Raw genomic sequence first — 19,767 nt, forward strand, 5'->3', positions numbered from 1 at the left:
TTTTCAAATCACTGGCATGATTCTGCAAGTAAGGTTTTGATTGGTGGACATGAGCTCCAACTGGCTGGTGTTAGATCCACATGTAATAGTGGAGCTAATTTTAATTAGATTGTTGAATGCTTTACCACTGAGTTACATCCAGACTCAGAAGTGTGCATGAAGCAGAGCTATTTCTCAGAAAACTATGTGGTAGGTTAATAACCTGTTGATTATAGTTTTCTGAGAAATAAAAAATAAAGTCCAGCAACATAATGTAGAACTAGATCCAAGAATAAAGGTTGACACTGCCAAACACACAAGCATAGCTAGGCTTTTGAAATGCTTAGATGTTGATGCACAAAGAGATACAAGCAAGAGCATTCCCACCACAGTTTCCTCGACTCCATCCTAAGAATTTAGAAAATATGTTACAAACAATATTCTGTATTTTACAATCATAATTTAAAATGTTTTAAGTTTGGTGGTTAAAAGGTATGTATTTTGTAAATGCAGATATCCACATCACATCACAATAGTGCAAATGACTAGAGATGTATAATTTTGCGTTGAATAATTTTCAAGTTTTTATTTTGGATGAAAAAAGTTACACAATAGTAGCTTTGCTCATGAGACCTGAAAATAAGTTTTGCATTGTAAAACAAATCATTTGGTAAAACAAAATTAAAATAATTTTCAAGTTATAGGTTTGGTGAAATCTAAAAAGAGAGTACATTGCATGGTAGCTATTCCCATGATACAAATAAATTAAATTTTGTTTTCTTTAATGACACCAATAGAGCACATTGATTAATTAATAATTGGTTATTAGATGTCAAACATTTGGTAATTCAGAGGAAACCTGCTATATTTTTACATTAGCAACAAGGAATCTTTTATTTGCAGTTTCCCACAAAAAGGACAGGACAGGGCAGTACAAACCATGGCCTTTGATTTACCAGTCATATAGGACACTTATTGGGTCAGGGGGAAAAAACCCATTCAGAGAATGTGTCCACCAATTGGGTTCCATCCTTTGACCCAAACACCAAGCCATGATGCATGCAAAGATGCAGCTAGTGATGTACCTTAACCCATGCATTAATTATTTATCAGATTTAAGTTGAACTAGTACTGAGGAATATGAGAAATGTCAATGATAAAACTTAACATGGCCTTAAATGACTGGAAGGAAGGAACAATTTCCAATATTTTTGGCAAACTTGGAAGGTTGTCAGCTCCTTAGTTGCTTGTAGTAAAATGTATCCACAAAAAGTCTTTTGTCGGGGTTGGCTAGAAAGAACCTGAAATAAGACATCACACATTCATTTTATATTAGTACAGCACAGTTATCACACAAAATCACAATCGTTGAAGAACCACCACCTTTTTCTCTAGGTGGAATTTAAACTATACTCTTCAAAAAAAGTAGGAGAACTCTAATAAGAATTTACAATTGCCAAAATTGTAAGGTATATTAGCTGTGGGAAATGGTTATATGATAATAGCGAATTAATTGGGCAAACATTACAATCGGTAGTTCAGTATTACAGTAGGTTTTATGACCATCAAAGATCTTGAAGGACGATTGGGGTCAGAAGTGAAATTTTAAAGTTAACGGATTTTTTTATCAGTAAATAGCAAATTCAAACAATAAAAATTACTTTAAAAAACCCCAATAACAACTGTATGATCAACAGAATGAAGAAAAAGATTGACAGAAATAATGTTCCACATTGATTAATGGACCTTCCTGGAAATTGTCAAAATGGAGAATGACACCCCACGCACGTGTACGGAGCAACTGCGTGATGCATGTGCAAACTATGGAATGTGTTTCAGTGTGTTGATAAACAGACCTGAACGTTCACTACTAGGATATCTGTGGTCAAAACGTATGTTCGGTCTAATAGTTGATATTAACATTAATATTTCAGGTTCCCCTACTTTTTTTGAAGAGTATATATGCTTATATTTGTTCATATAATGTCACTCTTGGCTGGTAATCTCAATTAAAAAAATATATATTTCCACTACAAACTGCAAAATATGTACACATAATTTGAATATGATATATAGATTATTAAGCATGTATCATAATTTTATTAAGCTATAGAATTGGTTCCACTCTCTTCCATTTCAACCAACCAAACTCGTGGTACTTTGGGTTCGGCTTCAATTAGCACTTCCCGTTTCAGAAAAAGACGCTTGTCGTTATTGGCTAAAAGTATCCTGAAAACAAAATACCATGTTTAAAATGCGATGTTAAATAAAATGGAAAACATGTGCCATGATATGGTTGAGTAAGCTGTGCCTAACATAAGTAAGCTATGGATAAAAAATATATAATATACTTTTATTTAGTTTTAGTTCAAATAAACTAATGTATATCACACATCAAATAAAAATTGCATGCACAGTATCCAATTGTTGGCTGTACTATTTTGATTGAAATCTCTCTCTCTCTCTCTCTCTCTCTCTCTCTCTCTCTCTCTCTCTCTCTCTCTCTCTCTCTCTCGCTCACCTTTCTCTCTCTCGCCTCTTTCTCTCTCTCTCTCGCCTCTTTCTCTCTCTCCATCTCTCTCTCTCTCTCTCTCTGTCGCCTCTCTATCTCTCTCTCTCTCTCTCTCTCTCTCTCTCTCTCTCTCTCTCTCTCTCGCTCGCCTTTCTCTCTCTCTCGCCTCTTTCTCTCTGGCCTCTTTCTCTCTCTCCATCTCTCTCTCTCTCTCTCTCTCTCTCTCTCTCTCTCTCTCTCTCTCTCTCTCTCTCTCTCTCTCTCTCTCTCGCTCTCGTGGGGGCTAAGATATAGACTAATATTGAACCCTATAATAATAAAATAAAATTTAATGGAAATAGATCTGATGACATTAGGTGTTTGGGTTTTTTTAAATTAATGCATCCTTACCTATATAAAACGCCAGCTAAAATTGACCCCAGAATAGGGCCGACCCAGTAAACGTAGTGATACGTCCACACGTCAGAGTTGTATACACTGACAGCAACAGCTGGACCAAAACTTCTCGCTGGGTTCATTGACGCTCCGCTTGTGTTGATTCTGAAAGACATTAGAACAGTATCTGTCTAGTAATGTTGACAGGTTCACATCCGCTATCAGTGGCGGATCCAAAAAATCCATTGGGCAGTGACATGAGGTGGAATGCCAAGGGAACTTTGGCGAGGTTTGGAGGGGGATCGTAAACAAATGAAAATTAATATATAATAAAATTATAACAATCGCAAAATTTAGGGGTGGGTGGGCTCCTACCCCCCCCCCCCCCCCCCCCCCCCCCACCCCCTTAGATCCGCCTCTGGCTATATCGTTTTATAATACAAGAAAACAATATACTAGTATATTAAACATCCAACACTATTGATATTATTCTATCATTTGATTTTCCCCGTTATCACTGTCACCAAACAAAAATTAAAAAATGTACACAGAATATACACCAATCATACCAAACAAACACTTAATTGAGTCTGTAATTTGGTATATTCACCGATAGTTAGTACGTGTATTTGATCTGCATGCAGAATGTATGGCATTAGATTATGTTCTGTGTGTATTCATGTACTAATGCTATGTGTATTGATCTTAATTGGGTAACACTGTTCTCTGTGTGCACGAATCTATGTGACTTGCAATGGCATGTGTCTCCTCTGTGGAGTCTGATTTTGATGACGCAAGTGTCGACGAGAATACAAACTAATCGCGTTATAGAAATATATAGCATTTTTGCCTGACAGGCCATTTCCTGTTCCGATAGACATAGCACTGTTAGGCACAGAGCAAGATAGTCCGTGTTCAGATGTCACCCAGTAGAAACGTGTTATAGCAATAGAACAAAATTCTCCTCTGTTCATAAGTCATCAAAATCAGACTCCACAGAGGAGACACATGCCATTGCAAGACACAGATTTGTGCACACAGAAAAGTGTTATCCAATTAAAGGGACACACCCTAGTTTTTAAACACTACAGCATATTTTTCACTATTAGAGCCGTTTGTGATCACTGAAGTCAAACATTACTTATATTTTATTCTTTAGATTATCCATTTCCGTAGAACCGAAGTGTTTTTGGCCATCCTGGTGTTTGTAGTACCAAAAATAGCATGTTTCATATTTTTAAAAACGCACGTGCGTCTGAGAAGTAGCGGTTTATTGATTCAAGTTCTAGTCTATTTTAAGGATATTTCCTGTTTCAACGTCACATACTCTTTTTTCACTCTATTGTAACTTTATCCAAATGAGTTACTGGTTTGTAAATTAACTAAACTTAGTGTCCATTTTTTACAGGTTAAAACTAGGGTCTGTACCTTTAAGATCAGTACACAATAGCGTTAGTACATGAATCCACGTGATAACTGCAATTCCTTACCCTGCTAAGATGTCAACTAAGACACAGAATCCAATGGCTAGAGGTGCTCTCTCCGACTTGGTCCGTCCATCGCAGGTGCCCATGATGACCGTTAAGACCAGGAGCGTGGTCAGCAGCATCTCACACAGAATACCCTGACCAGCACTCGTTTCTGGAGGAAGGATGTGAGCTCCGCCATTAAGTGATTCGAATAATGCTTTGGTATCCACAGCCTGGATAGAATATATAAACATAAATTTACAGTTGGTATAAAATGAACAAATGAATGAATGAATGAATGAATGAATGAATGACACCCCAGCACAAAAATGCACATGTATCGGCTAATGGGTTTCAAACAAAAGTAAGTATATGAATATATGATTATTTACATTACATCTTTTTTAACATTATAATTATGTAGAATCTCGTTGGGTCGAACTTGGAAGGATCGATTACACCGCAACGCTCGAACCAAAAATGAAGTCTCAAGTTACACTTATACGTTGTTGACCGAATGGTTAGGTCGAACACTTTCTCGAGCACCGACGGTGTTTGAGCCAACGGGATTCAGCTGTATATGTGCGTATGTGTATGTGTATGTGTATGTGTATGTGTATATATATATATATATATATATATATATATATACTCTTCAAAAAAAGAAACGCAAAAGGGTACAAATGGGTTATAACTCCGATTTTATGTTTCCTACCGGTTCATGCTTTGTGAATATAAGGTCATTGCATGTCCCAAACACATTCCCACGGTTACATTCGATAAAACGCAGCTACTGTACAATAAAGTTCCAAAATGTGAATATTCGCAAAAAACGCAGCCACGTGCAAACCATGTCACCACTGCACGTGCGTTGTCTGCACGTGCAACATGAACACCGACAGTATAAAAGTGCAGGGTGTTCGCTTGCCTGGCCTCTGTATCTGGCCGACAGTTGACAATCCAGGACATGCCACGTCTCAGTGAACCGCAGAGAAACAATGCCATCGGCCGACTAGACGCAGGCGAATCCAGAAGGCCGTTGCCAGGGCATTCCATGTGTCCCCAAGCACCATCTCCAGACTGTGGGACCGTTACCAGCAACATGGATCAACACGTGACCTCCCTAGATCCGGTCGACCACGGGTCACTACCCCGGGCAGGACCGCTACATCCGGGTACGCCACCTTCGGGAACGATTGACTACTGCCACCTCCACAGCCGTAAGCAATACCAGGTTTTGCGCAGGATATCCGACCAGACCGTACGGAACCGCCTACGTGAGGTAGGAATTCGTGCCAGACGTCCAGTTCGAGGTGTCATCTTAACACCACAACACCGTCGACTCCGACTGCAGTGGTGCCAGATTCATCGACAATGGCCTCAACTGCGATGGAGACAGGTGTGGTTCAGTGACGAGTCCCGATTTCTGCTCCGACGTCATGATGGAAGATGTCGCGTTTATAGGCGTCGTGGTGAACGTTATGCGGCAAAACTGCGTGCAGGAAGTGGACAGATTCGGCGGGGGTAGTGTCATGGTGTGGGCAGCCATCTCACACACTGCAGAACTGACCTGGTCCACGTGCAGGGCAACCTGAATGCACAGGGCTACATTGACCAGATCCTCCGGCCACACATCGTTCCAGTTATGGCCAACGCCAACGCAGTGTTCCAACATGACAACGCCAGGCCTCACACAGCACGTCTCACAACGGCTTTCCTACAGAACAACAACATTAATGTCCTTCCTTGGCCATCGATATCACCGGATTTGAACCCAATTGAGCATCTATGGGACGAGTTGGACCGACGCCTCCGACAGCGACAACCACAGCCCCAGACCCTGCCCGAGCTGGCAGCAGCCTTGCAGGCCGAGTGGTCCACCATCCCCCGGGACGTCATCCGTACTCTGGTTGCTTCAATGGGCAGGCGGTGCCAGGCAGTTGTCAACACACGCGGAGGCCACACCCGGTATTGATTCCAGATGACCTTGACCTTGGTGGTGTGTCCTATCACTTACTCAAAATGGACTAGAGTGAATTGTGAACAATCCTGCAACATTTGGCAATTATCGGACTCACCATTCAATAATTAAATCAATTCTCCAAATGTTACAATGTGGTTTTGCGTTTCTTCTTTCGAAGAGTATATATATTATATATATATATATATATATATATATATATAATATATATATGTAGGGCCGTAGCTAGTGGCGGGGGGGGGGGGGGGCAGTTGCAATCCCCCAAGAAAAAAATCCGGAAAGCACTATAGAAACTTAAAGAAAATTCTCTTCTTAACCGTTTAAGGAGTTTTAGACTATTAACTTCTCAGTTGCCCTCTCCCCCCCCCCCCCCCCCCCAAACAAAAAATCCTAGCTAAGGCCCTGGGGCCTAATTCACTAAATTCTCGTAACTTTTCGATCTCGCCGTGCAATGCTAAAAGACTTGCAGAGAGGATACTTTGTTGTCTAGCAGAGCCTAAGAGACCTTTGTAATAAATAGTGAAATAGTTCATACCCTACAGAGCGCGGCTCCCAGTAGGCCGCCTATCAGCTGCATGCCTACATAGAAGACTGCCAGCAGAGGCGCGATATGTCCTGCCAGTGCCACGCCCACTGTAACGGCGGGGTTGAAGTGACCGCCGCTGGAAACAAAATATTATATGTATACAATTTAACAAGTATGTAATATTAATTCTGCTTAGCAGGGTACATGTATAGCTCAGTTGTCACTGGTGACATATATATATATATATATATATATATATATATATATATATATATATTATATATATATATATATATATATATATATATATATGTATGTAAAATAGTACAAGTGTACATAATATGTGTTTAGACGTACACGTGGCACGCCAGGCTCATACAGACTGAATGCAGCGCGTGCGTGCGGTTCGGCCCAAAAAATAAAATAAAAATTCATTTGTTTCAATGATAGCGTCTGCAAAACACAAGCGGCCAGCCATAGGCGTATGGGCTCTTATTTTTGTAGGGGAAGGGGCAGACTGGCTTTTGCCCGAATTAGACGAAAATGTCCGAATCTGGATAACAACATTTATTCATATTGGCATTAATACCAAACAGCTAAATAGGGTTGAATACGAATCACTACGCATGTTTTGTTGTAGGGTTATTGTTGGGGGTTTTTTGTTGTTGTTTTTTGGGGGGGTTTGGGGGGTTGTTTGTTGTTGGGGTTTTTTGGCGGGTCTTGGAGGTTTTGAGGATTTGTTTTCAAATGCGGTAATACATTACCCTCAGTATTGTATTTCTGTTATGGTGTTTATTAATTTCGTTTTGGCGAAAATGAAATAATTGTGTATGATGTATATGCCCAAAACGCAAGATGCATCAAACGCAACACCCGGACCGCACGCATCCAGCCTATATAAGACTGTATTTGATCTTTAGACGTAACCGCCACTTAGGCTACTACTACCGAATGGACAGTAATAAGGGTTATTCAGTGGCGGATCCAGAAAATCCATTTAGGGAGGCCCAAATGACGAGGCGAAATGCCAAGGGAACTTTGGGGGAGGTTTGGAAGGGGATCGTAAAAAAAAAAAAAAATAATAATATACAATAAAATATATAAATGTCTTTAAAAATTAAGCAGAGAAACCGTCGACTCCTGGACTTTTATTATTCTTCATACGTCTTAGAGCGTTTGATAGTTCATCATACGTTAATATACCTTCTAAATTGTCAGCTTGCTCTTTAGTAAGTTTATTTAGGTCTTTTTCTGTAAGTAAGTCATTTAAATCTATATTACAAGTGGCGTCTTCTTTAGAGGCATACAAGTTTTGATAAAAACGTTTAGTTTCATTAATAATTTCATTTTTATCTGTAACTATAGAACCATCTTGTTTCTCAATCTGAGTCATTGATTTACTAATAAAATTCCTATTTTCTAAATTACAAAAATAATTATTTATTTTTTCACCTTCATTAATCCATTTAGCTCTTGATCTGACATATATACCGTCCATTTTCTTTTGTCGCAACTTTTCTAACTCGATTTTCTTTGAATAAATAGTTTCAAACTCCAGGTGATTGCTATTTTATAACTCCTCTATTTCACTAATTAATTGTTTTTCATATTTATTTTTAAAAAAAATTCAAATAAGATGAGTATGAAATTGTTTTCCCTCTAATTTCCATTAACAAAACTTCTAAAAATAGTTGGTCACAAATTTGAAACTCAATTTCATATAGTGGGATATCATCGATTGCATCCAAATTATAGACTAATAAAGCATACTGTTTCTTAATATCTGAAATAACATTTTTGACTGTTGTTATATAATTTTTATTTTCTAAAATTGAATTATTGAATTTCCAATAAGTATTGTGCCTTTCATGTTCAGTAAATTCAAAATTAAGACTTATAATAGAATGATCAGTTCTGTACCCACAATGTATATCGGATTTTACTACGGACGAATACAATGGATCTGATATTAAGAAAAAATCTAGACGAGCTTGTTTAATTGGTGTGTTTCTCCTCCATGTAAACTTGTGTAATTCAGGATTATGATCTCTCCAAATATCAACAAGATCAAGCTCCCCACTGGTCTATAATACCTTATCACGTGCTTTTGGGTTATTAATATTTATATAATTGTACGTATCGATATCAGGGTTTAAAACAAGATACCAATCCCCACCAAATATACAATTTTTATTACTAAACAGTTTTACTTTTTCTAACATTAATTGGTAAAAGTTAGGTTCATCTGAATTTGGACCGTATAAATTTACTAAAGTCAATCGTATATTGCAAATAGTTATATCCACTACTAATACATTTCCTCCATCATGTCGAAATAGTGTGTGTATTTTGTATTCAAAAGTGTTATTTGTCAATATTGCAACACCGCGGGATTGGCTACTATAAGAATTAAAAATACATTCAAATACCCATTCAACGCAAATAATAGGCTCTTTTTCTTTTGTAAAATGAGTATCCTGAAGAAAACAGATAGAAAATTGTTTCGACTTAAGGAAATTAAAAACATCCTTCCTTTTTTAACATCCGCTAGTCCCCAGCAATTCACTGAATAACAAGTAAATCGTCTATCCATTATCAAAAGTGGTTCTAAAATATAGTATACAAATCAAATAGTAAATTACTTTCCACTCATTACACAGAACATTTAAAAACAAAATGATATACACATGTGTTTCATAATACACTTTTTTAAACAAATACGCACACATACAAATCGCCAACATACAGATTCCTATTACACATCTAAAAATTAAAAACATCCCTATAGGTCCGAGGGAGACGTCTTGGGCTTCATTTATGCCCCCAAGCCCCGTTACATTACTTGATAAATTGACAAAAACAACCGAATACAAAACACAGAACAAGAAAAACAAAACAAAATAGACCTCGCAACAGCAGTAGTGATTTTGTTTTTATAGTAATCGCAGAATAGATAGATATTGTAGTATTATTATATATTATTGAATATAATCGCAGAATAGACAGTTATTGTGGTATTGTTATATATTATTGAATATAATCGCAGAATAGACAGTTATTGTGGTATTGTTATATATTATTGAATATAATCGCAGAATAGACAGTTATTGTGGTATTGTTATATATTATTGAATATAATCGCAGAATAGACAGTTATTGTGGTATTGTTATATATTATTGAATATAATCGCAGAATAGATATTGTGGTATTATTATATATTATTGAATATAATCGCAGAATAGACAGTTATTGTGGTATTGTTATATATTATTGAATATAATCGCAGAATAGATATTGTGGTATTATTATATATTATTGAATATAATCGCAGAATAGACAGTTATTGTGGTATTATTATATATTATTGAATATAATCGCAGAATAGATAGATATTGTGGTATTATTATATATTATTGAATATAATCGCAGAATAGATAGTTATTGTGGTATTATTATATATTATTGAATATAATCGCAGAATAGATAGTTATTGTGGTATTATTATATATTATTGAATATAATCGCAGAATAGATATTGTGGTATCATTACATATTATTGAATATAATCGCAGAATAGATATTGTGGTATTATTATATATTATTGAATATAATCGCAGAATAGATATTGTGGTATCATTACATATTATTGAATATAATCGCAGAATAGATATTGTGGTATTATTATATATTATTAAATATAATCGCAGAATAGATAGTTATTGTGGTATTATTATATATTATTGAATATAATCGCAGAATAGATATTGTGGTATCATTACATATTATTGAATATAATCGCAGAATAGATATTGTGGTTTAGAGCGAATGAGGGTATTATATATTATTTGAATATAATCGCAGAATAGATATTGTGGTATCATTACATATTATTGAATATAATCGCAGAATAGATATTGTGGTATTATTATATATTATTAAATATAATCGCAGAATAGATAGTTATTGTGGTATCATTATATATTATTGAATATAATCGCAGAATAGATATCGTGGTATTATTATATATTATTAAATATAATCGCAGAATAGATAGTTATTGTGGTATCATTATATATTATTGAATATAATCGCAGAATAGATATCGTGGTATTATTATATATTATTGAATATAATCGCAGAATAGATAGATATTGTGGTATTATTATATATTATTGAATATAATCGCAGAATAGATAGATATTGTGGTATTATTATATATTATTGAATATAATCGCAGAATAGATAGTTATTGTGGTATTATTATATATTATTGAATATAATCGCAGAATAGATAGTTATTGTGGTATTATTATATATTATTGAATATAATCGCAGAATAGATAGTTATTGTGGTATTATTATATATTACTGAATATAATCGCAGAATAGATAGTTATTGTGGTATTATTATATATTACTGAATATATATGTGGTGTGCACAAAAACAATAAATACAAAAAAATAAACAAATCAGAAGTTAATTTTAAAATAATTTTAAAAAATCAATAAAGTTTTGAAGATTATGTGATATTTTTCATTGAGCCAGCACCTATTTCAACAAATCCCGCCTAGTATTTACTTTGAAATCGTTTGTAAACAACAGACAAATTAATTAATTAATTAATTTAAATCATATAAAGCAATAAAGCCCCAAAAAAATAATCAGATAAATAAATATTATTGAAGTATACAATGTAGTTTGTTAAATTGCAGTATATATTACACAAACATCTAGACGAACATATACGAATACGAGATATACCTGATTACACAAACATCTGTTCATGCATATTTACAAATATACACATACATATATAAACATAATATATACAAAGACGCCTACACATATAGACAGAATAAAATAAGAAAGGTAATAATAAATAAATAAATAAGGAAGGAAATAAATAAATAAATAAATAAATAAATAAATAAATAAATAAATAATTAAAGATAATAAATTAAATGATAATAATAATAATGCATGTAACTGTATATATATATATATATATATATATATATATATATATATATATATATATATATATATATATATTACACACCCACATACACATACAGGGCATACATACATACATACATACATACATACATACATACATACATACATACATACATGCATGCATGCGTGCATGCATGCATACATACATACATACATATATTCTAACACACACACAAACATACACATACACACTCATCACTTAAAATAAATAAATAAAAAAACCATCAAGGCCAGTCTCCCTGCGTGCAACAATACCCCGCTTGTATCGAAAATGCTTGGGGTATTATTCCACAGAAGTGCTGCCAGAAAACAAGAAAGAAAGTTGGAACAAACGTTAAGAATAGTAAATAAATAACTTAATAATAATAATAATAATAATAATTGACAGATTTTAAATATCGAGAAGAGCCAGTGTCCCTACGTGCAACAATACCCCGATTAAATCAAAATGTTTGGGGGTATTATTTCACAAAAGACCGGCCTCGGTGGCGTCGTGATAGGCCATCGGTCTACAGGCTGGTAGGTACTGGGTTCGGATCCCAGTCGAGGCATGGGATTTTTAATCCAGATACCGACTCCAAACCCTGAGTGAGTGCTCCGCAAGGCTCAATGGGTAGGTGTAAACCACTTGCACCGACCAGTGATCCATAACTGGTTCAACAAAGGCCATGGTTTGTGCTATCCTGCCTGTGGGAAGCGCAAATAAAAGATCCCTTGCTGCTAATTGGAAGAGTAGCCCATGTAGTGGCGACTGCAGGTTTCCTCTCAAAATCTGTTTGGTCCTTAACCATATGTCTGACGCCATATAACCGTAAATAAAATGTGTTGAGTGCGTCGTTAAATAAAACACTTCTTTCTTCTTTCTTTATTTCACAAAAGAGCTGTCTGTTTCTCTCTCTCTCTCTCTCTCTCTCTCTCTCTCTCTCTCTCTCTCTCTCTCTCTCTCTCACACACACGCAGAAAAAAAAAAAAAAAAAAAAAAAAAAGCAGTCTGCTGTATTCCGATCCATATCATTATATACAGAGTATACACATTTATTTGTATATACATATACACATACACCTATATACACATTCCTTCATTCGTCTCATGAAAGTTAAGGAGTTGACATACTGTAACGTAAGTACGAACAAATAAAAATACACACACTATGCACAAACCACGCACACGCACACGCACGAACAAACAAAAAACACACACTATGCAGAAACCAGGTAATAAATATGTTTAAATCAGTTCCATATCGCTATGCTCACAGTCTATGTAAACACCCATGCATCGTTCTAATCCCTAACGTGGCCAGATATAGGTTACTTTGTATTGAGGTCTGTTAATTATGCTTTTATTAATGATGAATTATCGATAACACAGAAACTAGGACTAATAACTTGTATACCTAAAGGGGATAAACCAAAACGTTACCTAATTAACTGGCGACCTATTTCACTCTTAAATATTGTATATAAATTAGCATCCATATGAATATCTGAACGAATAAAAAGGGTCCTCGACATCTTAATCAATGAAGATCAAACTGGATTTATGTCAAAATGATATATTGGCGATAACATAAGGATTTTGTATGACATTTTATACTACACTGAATCCCAAAATATTCCTAGTATGTTACTAAGAGTAGATTTTGAAAAAGCGTTCGACGCTATTTCATGGTCATTTATACATAAGACTCTCACATTTTGTGGGTTTGGGGATCATATTAAACGTTGGATATCAGGGTTTTTTACAAAAATATTAAATCAAGTGTTATAGTTAATGGCAATATATCTTCATCGTTTGAAATACACAAGGCAAGACAAGTGGACCCATTATCGCCATATATATTCCTCCTTTGTGTAGAAATTCTGGCAGGACTTGTACGCAAAAATAAGAAAATTAAAGGAATTTCAGTACAAAATAAAGAGTATCTCATTTCACAGTACGCTGATGATACAGATTTTATACTTGATGGTAGTAGAGAGTCCTTCGAAAAGACAATAAATACTTTGAATATATTTGCGAAATTATCTGGACTAAAAATTAATTATGATAAATCTGAAGTCATATAGATTGGCTCATTTAAGACCAGTGCAGTCAGATATTTACAAAACCTTCATTTAAAATGAATCCTTCCACTTTTAAAGCACTTGGCATTACCTTTAGTACTGATCTAGCTGAAATGACTAAACTTAACTATAATTCTAAACTGTTTGAAATTAAACAAGTAATAAATAATTGGATACGAAGAATTATCACACCACTTGGTAGAATAGCTATAATAAAATCCTTATTAATATCTAAACTTAGCTACTTACTTTTAACACTATCTAATCCCTCTGAATATTGTATGCGTGAATTAAATAAAATATTATTTAAGTTTGTATGGAACCAAAAGCCGGATAGAATTAAAAGAAATACCATGTGTAAATCTATTAAAGAGGGAGGCCTTGGCATGATAGATATATTTAAATATGTTAAAGCTTTGAAAATTACTTGGTTACGAAAACTGGAAAGTAATGATTCAAAATGGAAACCTCTTTTATTGGTATGTTTTCCCCAACTACGTAATATTCCTGTATTTGGTAATGATTTCCCTCAAAGATGTTATAAAAATATTAACTTGTTTTGGAAGGACTGTATTGGGGCTTTTTGTGATTTCTCTACAACTATTAATGTAACAGACTTTAAAGATTTTTTTATCAGAACCAATATTCTATAATTGTCATATAAAAATCGATAGAAAAACGTTTCTAAAACAAAAATGGCTCGAAAAAGGCATCTCTCAAATATGCGACCTAGTTAATGATCGTGGAGAATTATTTACATTAACTGAATTTAATTATATTTATGACTTACATGTGTCTTTTAGAATATCAGGGAGTCATTAATTCACTCAAGGTATACCTTAAAAAAACTAAAATTAGTAAGATAGACACAAATATTCCTTTAGACGAATCGTCTAAAGGAATATTTGTGTCTGTCCAAAGAAAACTTTGTTCCATTAAAAAAGGATCAAAATTATACTATTACACATTAACATATTCAGACGTACCAAATATCGCTATGGCAAAATGGCAAAATCGTTTTAGTACTGATCTTATCTGGCCATTATTTATTTGAAACCATTTCTCACCACACAAGAAGTAAAATTAAGATGGTTCCAATATAGGATATTACACAGAATACTAACGACAAATATTTTTGCCTTCAAGCTAAAACTTATTGATACTGAAACATGTACCTTTTGTAATGTAAATAAAGAAACAATAGAACATCTTTTGGGGGAATGTAACTTTGTTCAAACGTTTTGGAATTCGTTTTTAAACTGGTTATCGAAGTACTGTAATCATTTATGTAACAAAAAACTGTCTCTCGAACTAGTCATATTATTTGGATTTAAAGACAACATTAACACAGATAATATTTTTGATCTCTTGCTACTTCTAGCCAAGTATTTCATATATAAATGTAAAGTGCAAAAAGTTAAGTTAAATATCATTCATTTTAAAAAAAGAAATTAAACAAAGATACTCTATAGAAAAACATTTATATTTTAGTAAGAATAGTCTTAGCAATTTTTTACCAAGTGGTCACTGTGTCATTCATTAGTTGAAAATATTTAATATAATAATTTGTGTACTATTATTATTATTATTATTATTATTATTTAAATCCTCTCGTCTCCAGCAACAGATGTAATATATAGTAATTTAATAAAACATCTACTTCCCGCAGTATCACTGAACATTAATAAACTATAATACAACTGATAGGAAACTAATCACATGTATACATTTGTTATCAAGCTATGTTGCGTGCTGGTGTATGTGTGTGTATGTGCGTGTATGCTTTTTTAATGTTAAAACTGTCTTGCTGTCCTGTTTTACTTCATATCTCTCTCTCTCTCTCTCTCTCTCTCTCTCTCTCTCTCTCTCTCTCTCTCTCTCTCTCTCTCTCTCTCTCTCTCTCTCACTTCTATCTCTCCCTCCCTCCCTCTTTCTATGGAAAAATGTACAATCAATCTGAACATATTTAGTCTAACAATACTCATTATGTATTATACATATATTTAATGTTATTTATGTTCAACATTATCTGTAGCATAGTGATTCAGGGCCCCATCCCTGACACTATCGACATTTCTGGGCTAATAAAAAATTAAAAATAAATATATATATATATATATATATATAAATGTCGCAAATTTAGGGGGGCCGGGCCCCGGGCCCATGCCCCCCCCCCCCCTTAGATCCGCCTCTGTTATTGTAGATATACCTGAAGGCTTAAAACAAAAATTAATGTATCCCTTTTAATAACTTGGAAAGTATTTACCCCACAATAATATTTTGCTCTTCCCATTCTTGTTATGCAAAACAAGAACAGTGGTAGCTTTGTCACCTTTCCTGAACACAATTTCGAAAAACCTTGGTGTAATCTTTGATATCAGAGACTTTTATTTCCAGTGAAAATACGTCAAAACTTATAATCTGACAGACAACGTGAATATGACAGGTGGCATTTGGCTGAGGCGCAAAATGCAAAATCCATTTGTCTGTAATCTGTATGCATGCGTATATACGTAATCTGTAATGCGGAATCCTTATCAATCACTTTCATACAAATATGTTGAATAGATTCCATGTATGCTTACTCCGTATGCGTGTGCGCATCCGATCACTCTATTCATTGTGAATTACTAATACACATATATGCACTACGTATGTTACGTATACGGATTACGGGGAAATGGAATTTGCACTTACCAGATATCATCACAGTGCGACACAGTGGTTCTCGCTGTTCACAAGACATACACCAACATTGTGCACGCGACTCCAACATCTTTTGACAAGCAATTTTAATTCTAGCTCTGTCATTACTTACAAGGCATTTGATCTGCATATTTGAATGTTTAACACAAATGGATAATACCCATATGATATAAGGGGCAAAATATTATTATTATTGATTAAATAGTTTTCTAGTTATTAATAAGTAAAGAGGGATACAGGTGGTGGTGGTGGTGGGGGGGGGGGGGGGGGTTGTGTTGTGTTTCGTTTCTTGTTGTTCTTTTGTTTGTCGTTGTTTTGTTTGTTGTTGTTTTTGATGGGTTGGGGTTTGGGTTGTTTGGGTGTGTGTTTTTTGTTGTGTTTTTGTTTTGCTTTTTTGTGGGGGGTTTTTTTGCTTTGTTTTTGTGTGTGTGTGTGTGTGTGTGTGTGTGTGTGTGTGTGTGTGTGTGTGTGTTTTGTTGTTTGTTTTTGTTGTGTTTTGGTTTTCTTTTCTTCTTTTTTCTTTTCTTTTTTTTATTATTATTATTTTTTTATTTTTTTTGGGGGGTGGGGGGGGGGGGGACTCCTGAATCGGGAATCCTGATGTAGGCCTATATCTACTATCTGACAGAGGAAAGCATCATGGTGGTGTTTGATAACACTAGTCGTGTGGACGGTGTTTTACCTTCGCTAACAGTTTAATAACCTACGTAATCAGAAATATAGTAACATTTGTTGCAGCAACAGTTGACGAAATCTACAGTAGAAAAACATGAATGAATATTTAACAACACATCAGCTATTGTGTGTCAAATAAAGGTAAGTAAATACAAATGATTATTTAATTTTACATTAAACAGGTTAAAATAAAAATTGTATAATTATTATGTAAAAGGTGTTAAGATCCGGGGGAGGGGGGAGGGGATAATAATAATAATAATATATATCCCAGTTAGACATTTTAAAAAGTTTGTATAAACATCAGAATGGGTTTTTAAAACTTTAAAATTAATTAATGTACATACAGGTTTACAGAAATACAGAATTTCAAAGATTTGTTGAGTTAGGGTGGGGGGTAGCCCGAGTACTCTGACTGTAAGAGAGCTAGACGGACATTTGGACATAAATACGTGTTTATGTCCAAATGTCCGTCTAGCTCTCTTACAGTCAGAGTACTCGGGCTAGGTGGGGCGGGGCGGGGGTGGGGGGCAGTACAAATACCGAAAGGTTATGGGTTGTGATTAATCAAATGTTCAGAAGGGGTTTGTGAATGGGGGTAGTACTGGACATAGTAAGAGGTCTTTGAACGGGTTTTTATTATTTTTCACGTTGGCGAAATATGGGACGAGCTTCTCTCGGCGCCTCCCCCTACCCCTACTGGATCCGCGCCTGTCTATATTTCTGCACGACCATAATGAGGAAACCAAATGAGGAAATGAGCGTCGGCAGTATTTCATATTACCAGGGTGGTGAGGTGAGTGTAGTGTGGCACGTGTAATTAATTACTGGTATTAGTACACGTTACACTTCGTAGTCTATAGTACCGTGTACATGAACTGCACCAGTTAAAAAAGTTTTATTAAAATAAGATAACACAGGCGGATCCAGGGTGGTGGTGGCAGGGGACCCGTCTCCACCTACATTAATTCAAGTGGGGTTTTTTTTAATTTATTTATTTTTGCTTTTCTTTTCTTTTTCTTTTTTCTTTTATTTTTCCCATTGGGCTTGCTCTTTTTACTTGCTGGTCCTTGTGCCCTTTTTCCCTTAGCACCTCACACACCCACCCAAAAACAAATCCTAAAAACAAAACAACTACAAAAAAACAAATATTATTCACTGGATCTGGCCCTAAATAATATGTAAAAATATATTTGCCTATTTTTGTTTCTTGCGATATACTTACATTATTTGAATAAGATTTACTTTATTTTGGGCTTTAAAGGGACATTCCCGAGTTTGCTGCATTGTAAGATGTTTTCGAATAATAAAATATTTTTACGATTAAACTTACATATTAGATATATTTTCTTGTTTCGAATATTAGTGGCTGTATATTCAATGTGTTTCTGGTTGTTTTAATATTTGTATGAAGCCCAAACTCGATTTTGTCTTTTTTAGGAAATAAAATGAAATTTAACCTAGTATAAATATTAGAACGATCAGAAACACGTTTAATATACAGCCACTAATATTTTATGCAGAAAAATATATTTGATATGTAATTACAGTCGTCAAAAAGTCTATCTTAGTCGATAACATCTTAAAAATTGTAGCAAACTCGGGAATGTCCCTTTAACTGTTAACTCACACATTTATTTATTTATTTGTATTTATGTATTTATTTATTTAAAATTATCTATTTTGGTAAATCCAACGTGTGTTTGGTTGTCGAGGTGTTTGTAGTAGCTACAAAATTATTTTTATTCGAAACAATTTCGGAAACGAATCATATTAACACAACATACATTTGTTTTTAACTTACCTCACTTTACCAAACGAAATAACAAGCGAGGCTATTAGCAGCCCGTGGGCCAGGGCGATGGGCGTGGCCGCCAGGGCTGGGTGAGACTTCCCTGGCTCCTTGGCGAGCGAGTGTGGGATGCACATACACCCGATGAACACAAACAAACACGCGCCGGTCAACTCGGCCAAGCATGGTCGAACCACTCGCTCGAACACAGCAGTTTTTTCTTTCTCCTTTTCCTCTTCCTTTTCGTTAATGACAAGCTGTCTGTAAGGTTCCATAACCGTAGGCGCCATTTAATATTACAACCTTCCTCGGTTGTCGTTAGCGTACAATAATATTATTATACTAACAATATATTTACGTATGTTAATTTACGGTTTACGACCTATGTCGTGACTAGATCAGTCATGCATGTTGGTCGAAATTTTAGAAGGAAAACGCGACGGCGTATCAACCAAGTAGTTAACTGACGCACTTGACAGTGTATTTGGGTCGTGAGTTTTGTATCGGCTAAGCTATTTTAAAGCTACTGTTTTGTTGCCTGCGTCACGGGACGTGTCACCTGACTATCAGGTGCCGTGACTTACAACAGCTGGTATAGGTTTTAGTTTACACAGAAGCTTATTTGCATCCTCGTACATAATAATAATAATAATACAGCGATTACAGCAAC

The 19,767-nt window shown here is 35.0% G+C and overlaps 1 protein-coding gene across 2 annotated transcripts; it reads right to left on the reverse strand.

The window, feature by feature from the left end:
• Positions 1–168: 168 nt before the first annotated feature.
• LOC121379018 (aquaporin-8-like) lies at positions 169–19,733 on the reverse strand. Of its 2 annotated transcripts, XM_041507455.1 has the most exons (6): positions 19,110–19,733; positions 6,852–6,978; positions 4,357–4,568; positions 2,882–3,031; positions 2,125–2,208; positions 169–1,280 (listed from the first exon to the last, which is right to left on the reverse strand). In XM_041507455.1, the coding sequence occupies exons 1-6, from the start codon at positions 19,385–19,387 to the stop codon at positions 1,211–1,213; spliced, it is 921 nt and encodes a 306-aa protein (XP_041363389.1). In that variant the 5' UTR covers positions 19,388–19,733; the 3' UTR covers positions 169–1,210. The 2 variants fall into 2 exon arrangements, with proteins under 2 accessions (XP_041363389.1, XP_041363390.1); XM_041507456.1 differs by lacking the exon at positions 2,125–2,208.
• Between the last annotated feature and the right edge of the window lie 34 nt (positions 19,734–19,767).

Source organism: Gigantopelta aegis, chromosome 8 (genome assembly GCF_016097555.1).
Source record: "Gigantopelta aegis isolate Gae_Host chromosome 8, Gae_host_genome, whole genome shotgun sequence".
Classification (NCBI taxonomy): Eukaryota; Metazoa; Mollusca; class Gastropoda; order Neomphalida; family Peltospiridae; genus Gigantopelta; species Gigantopelta aegis.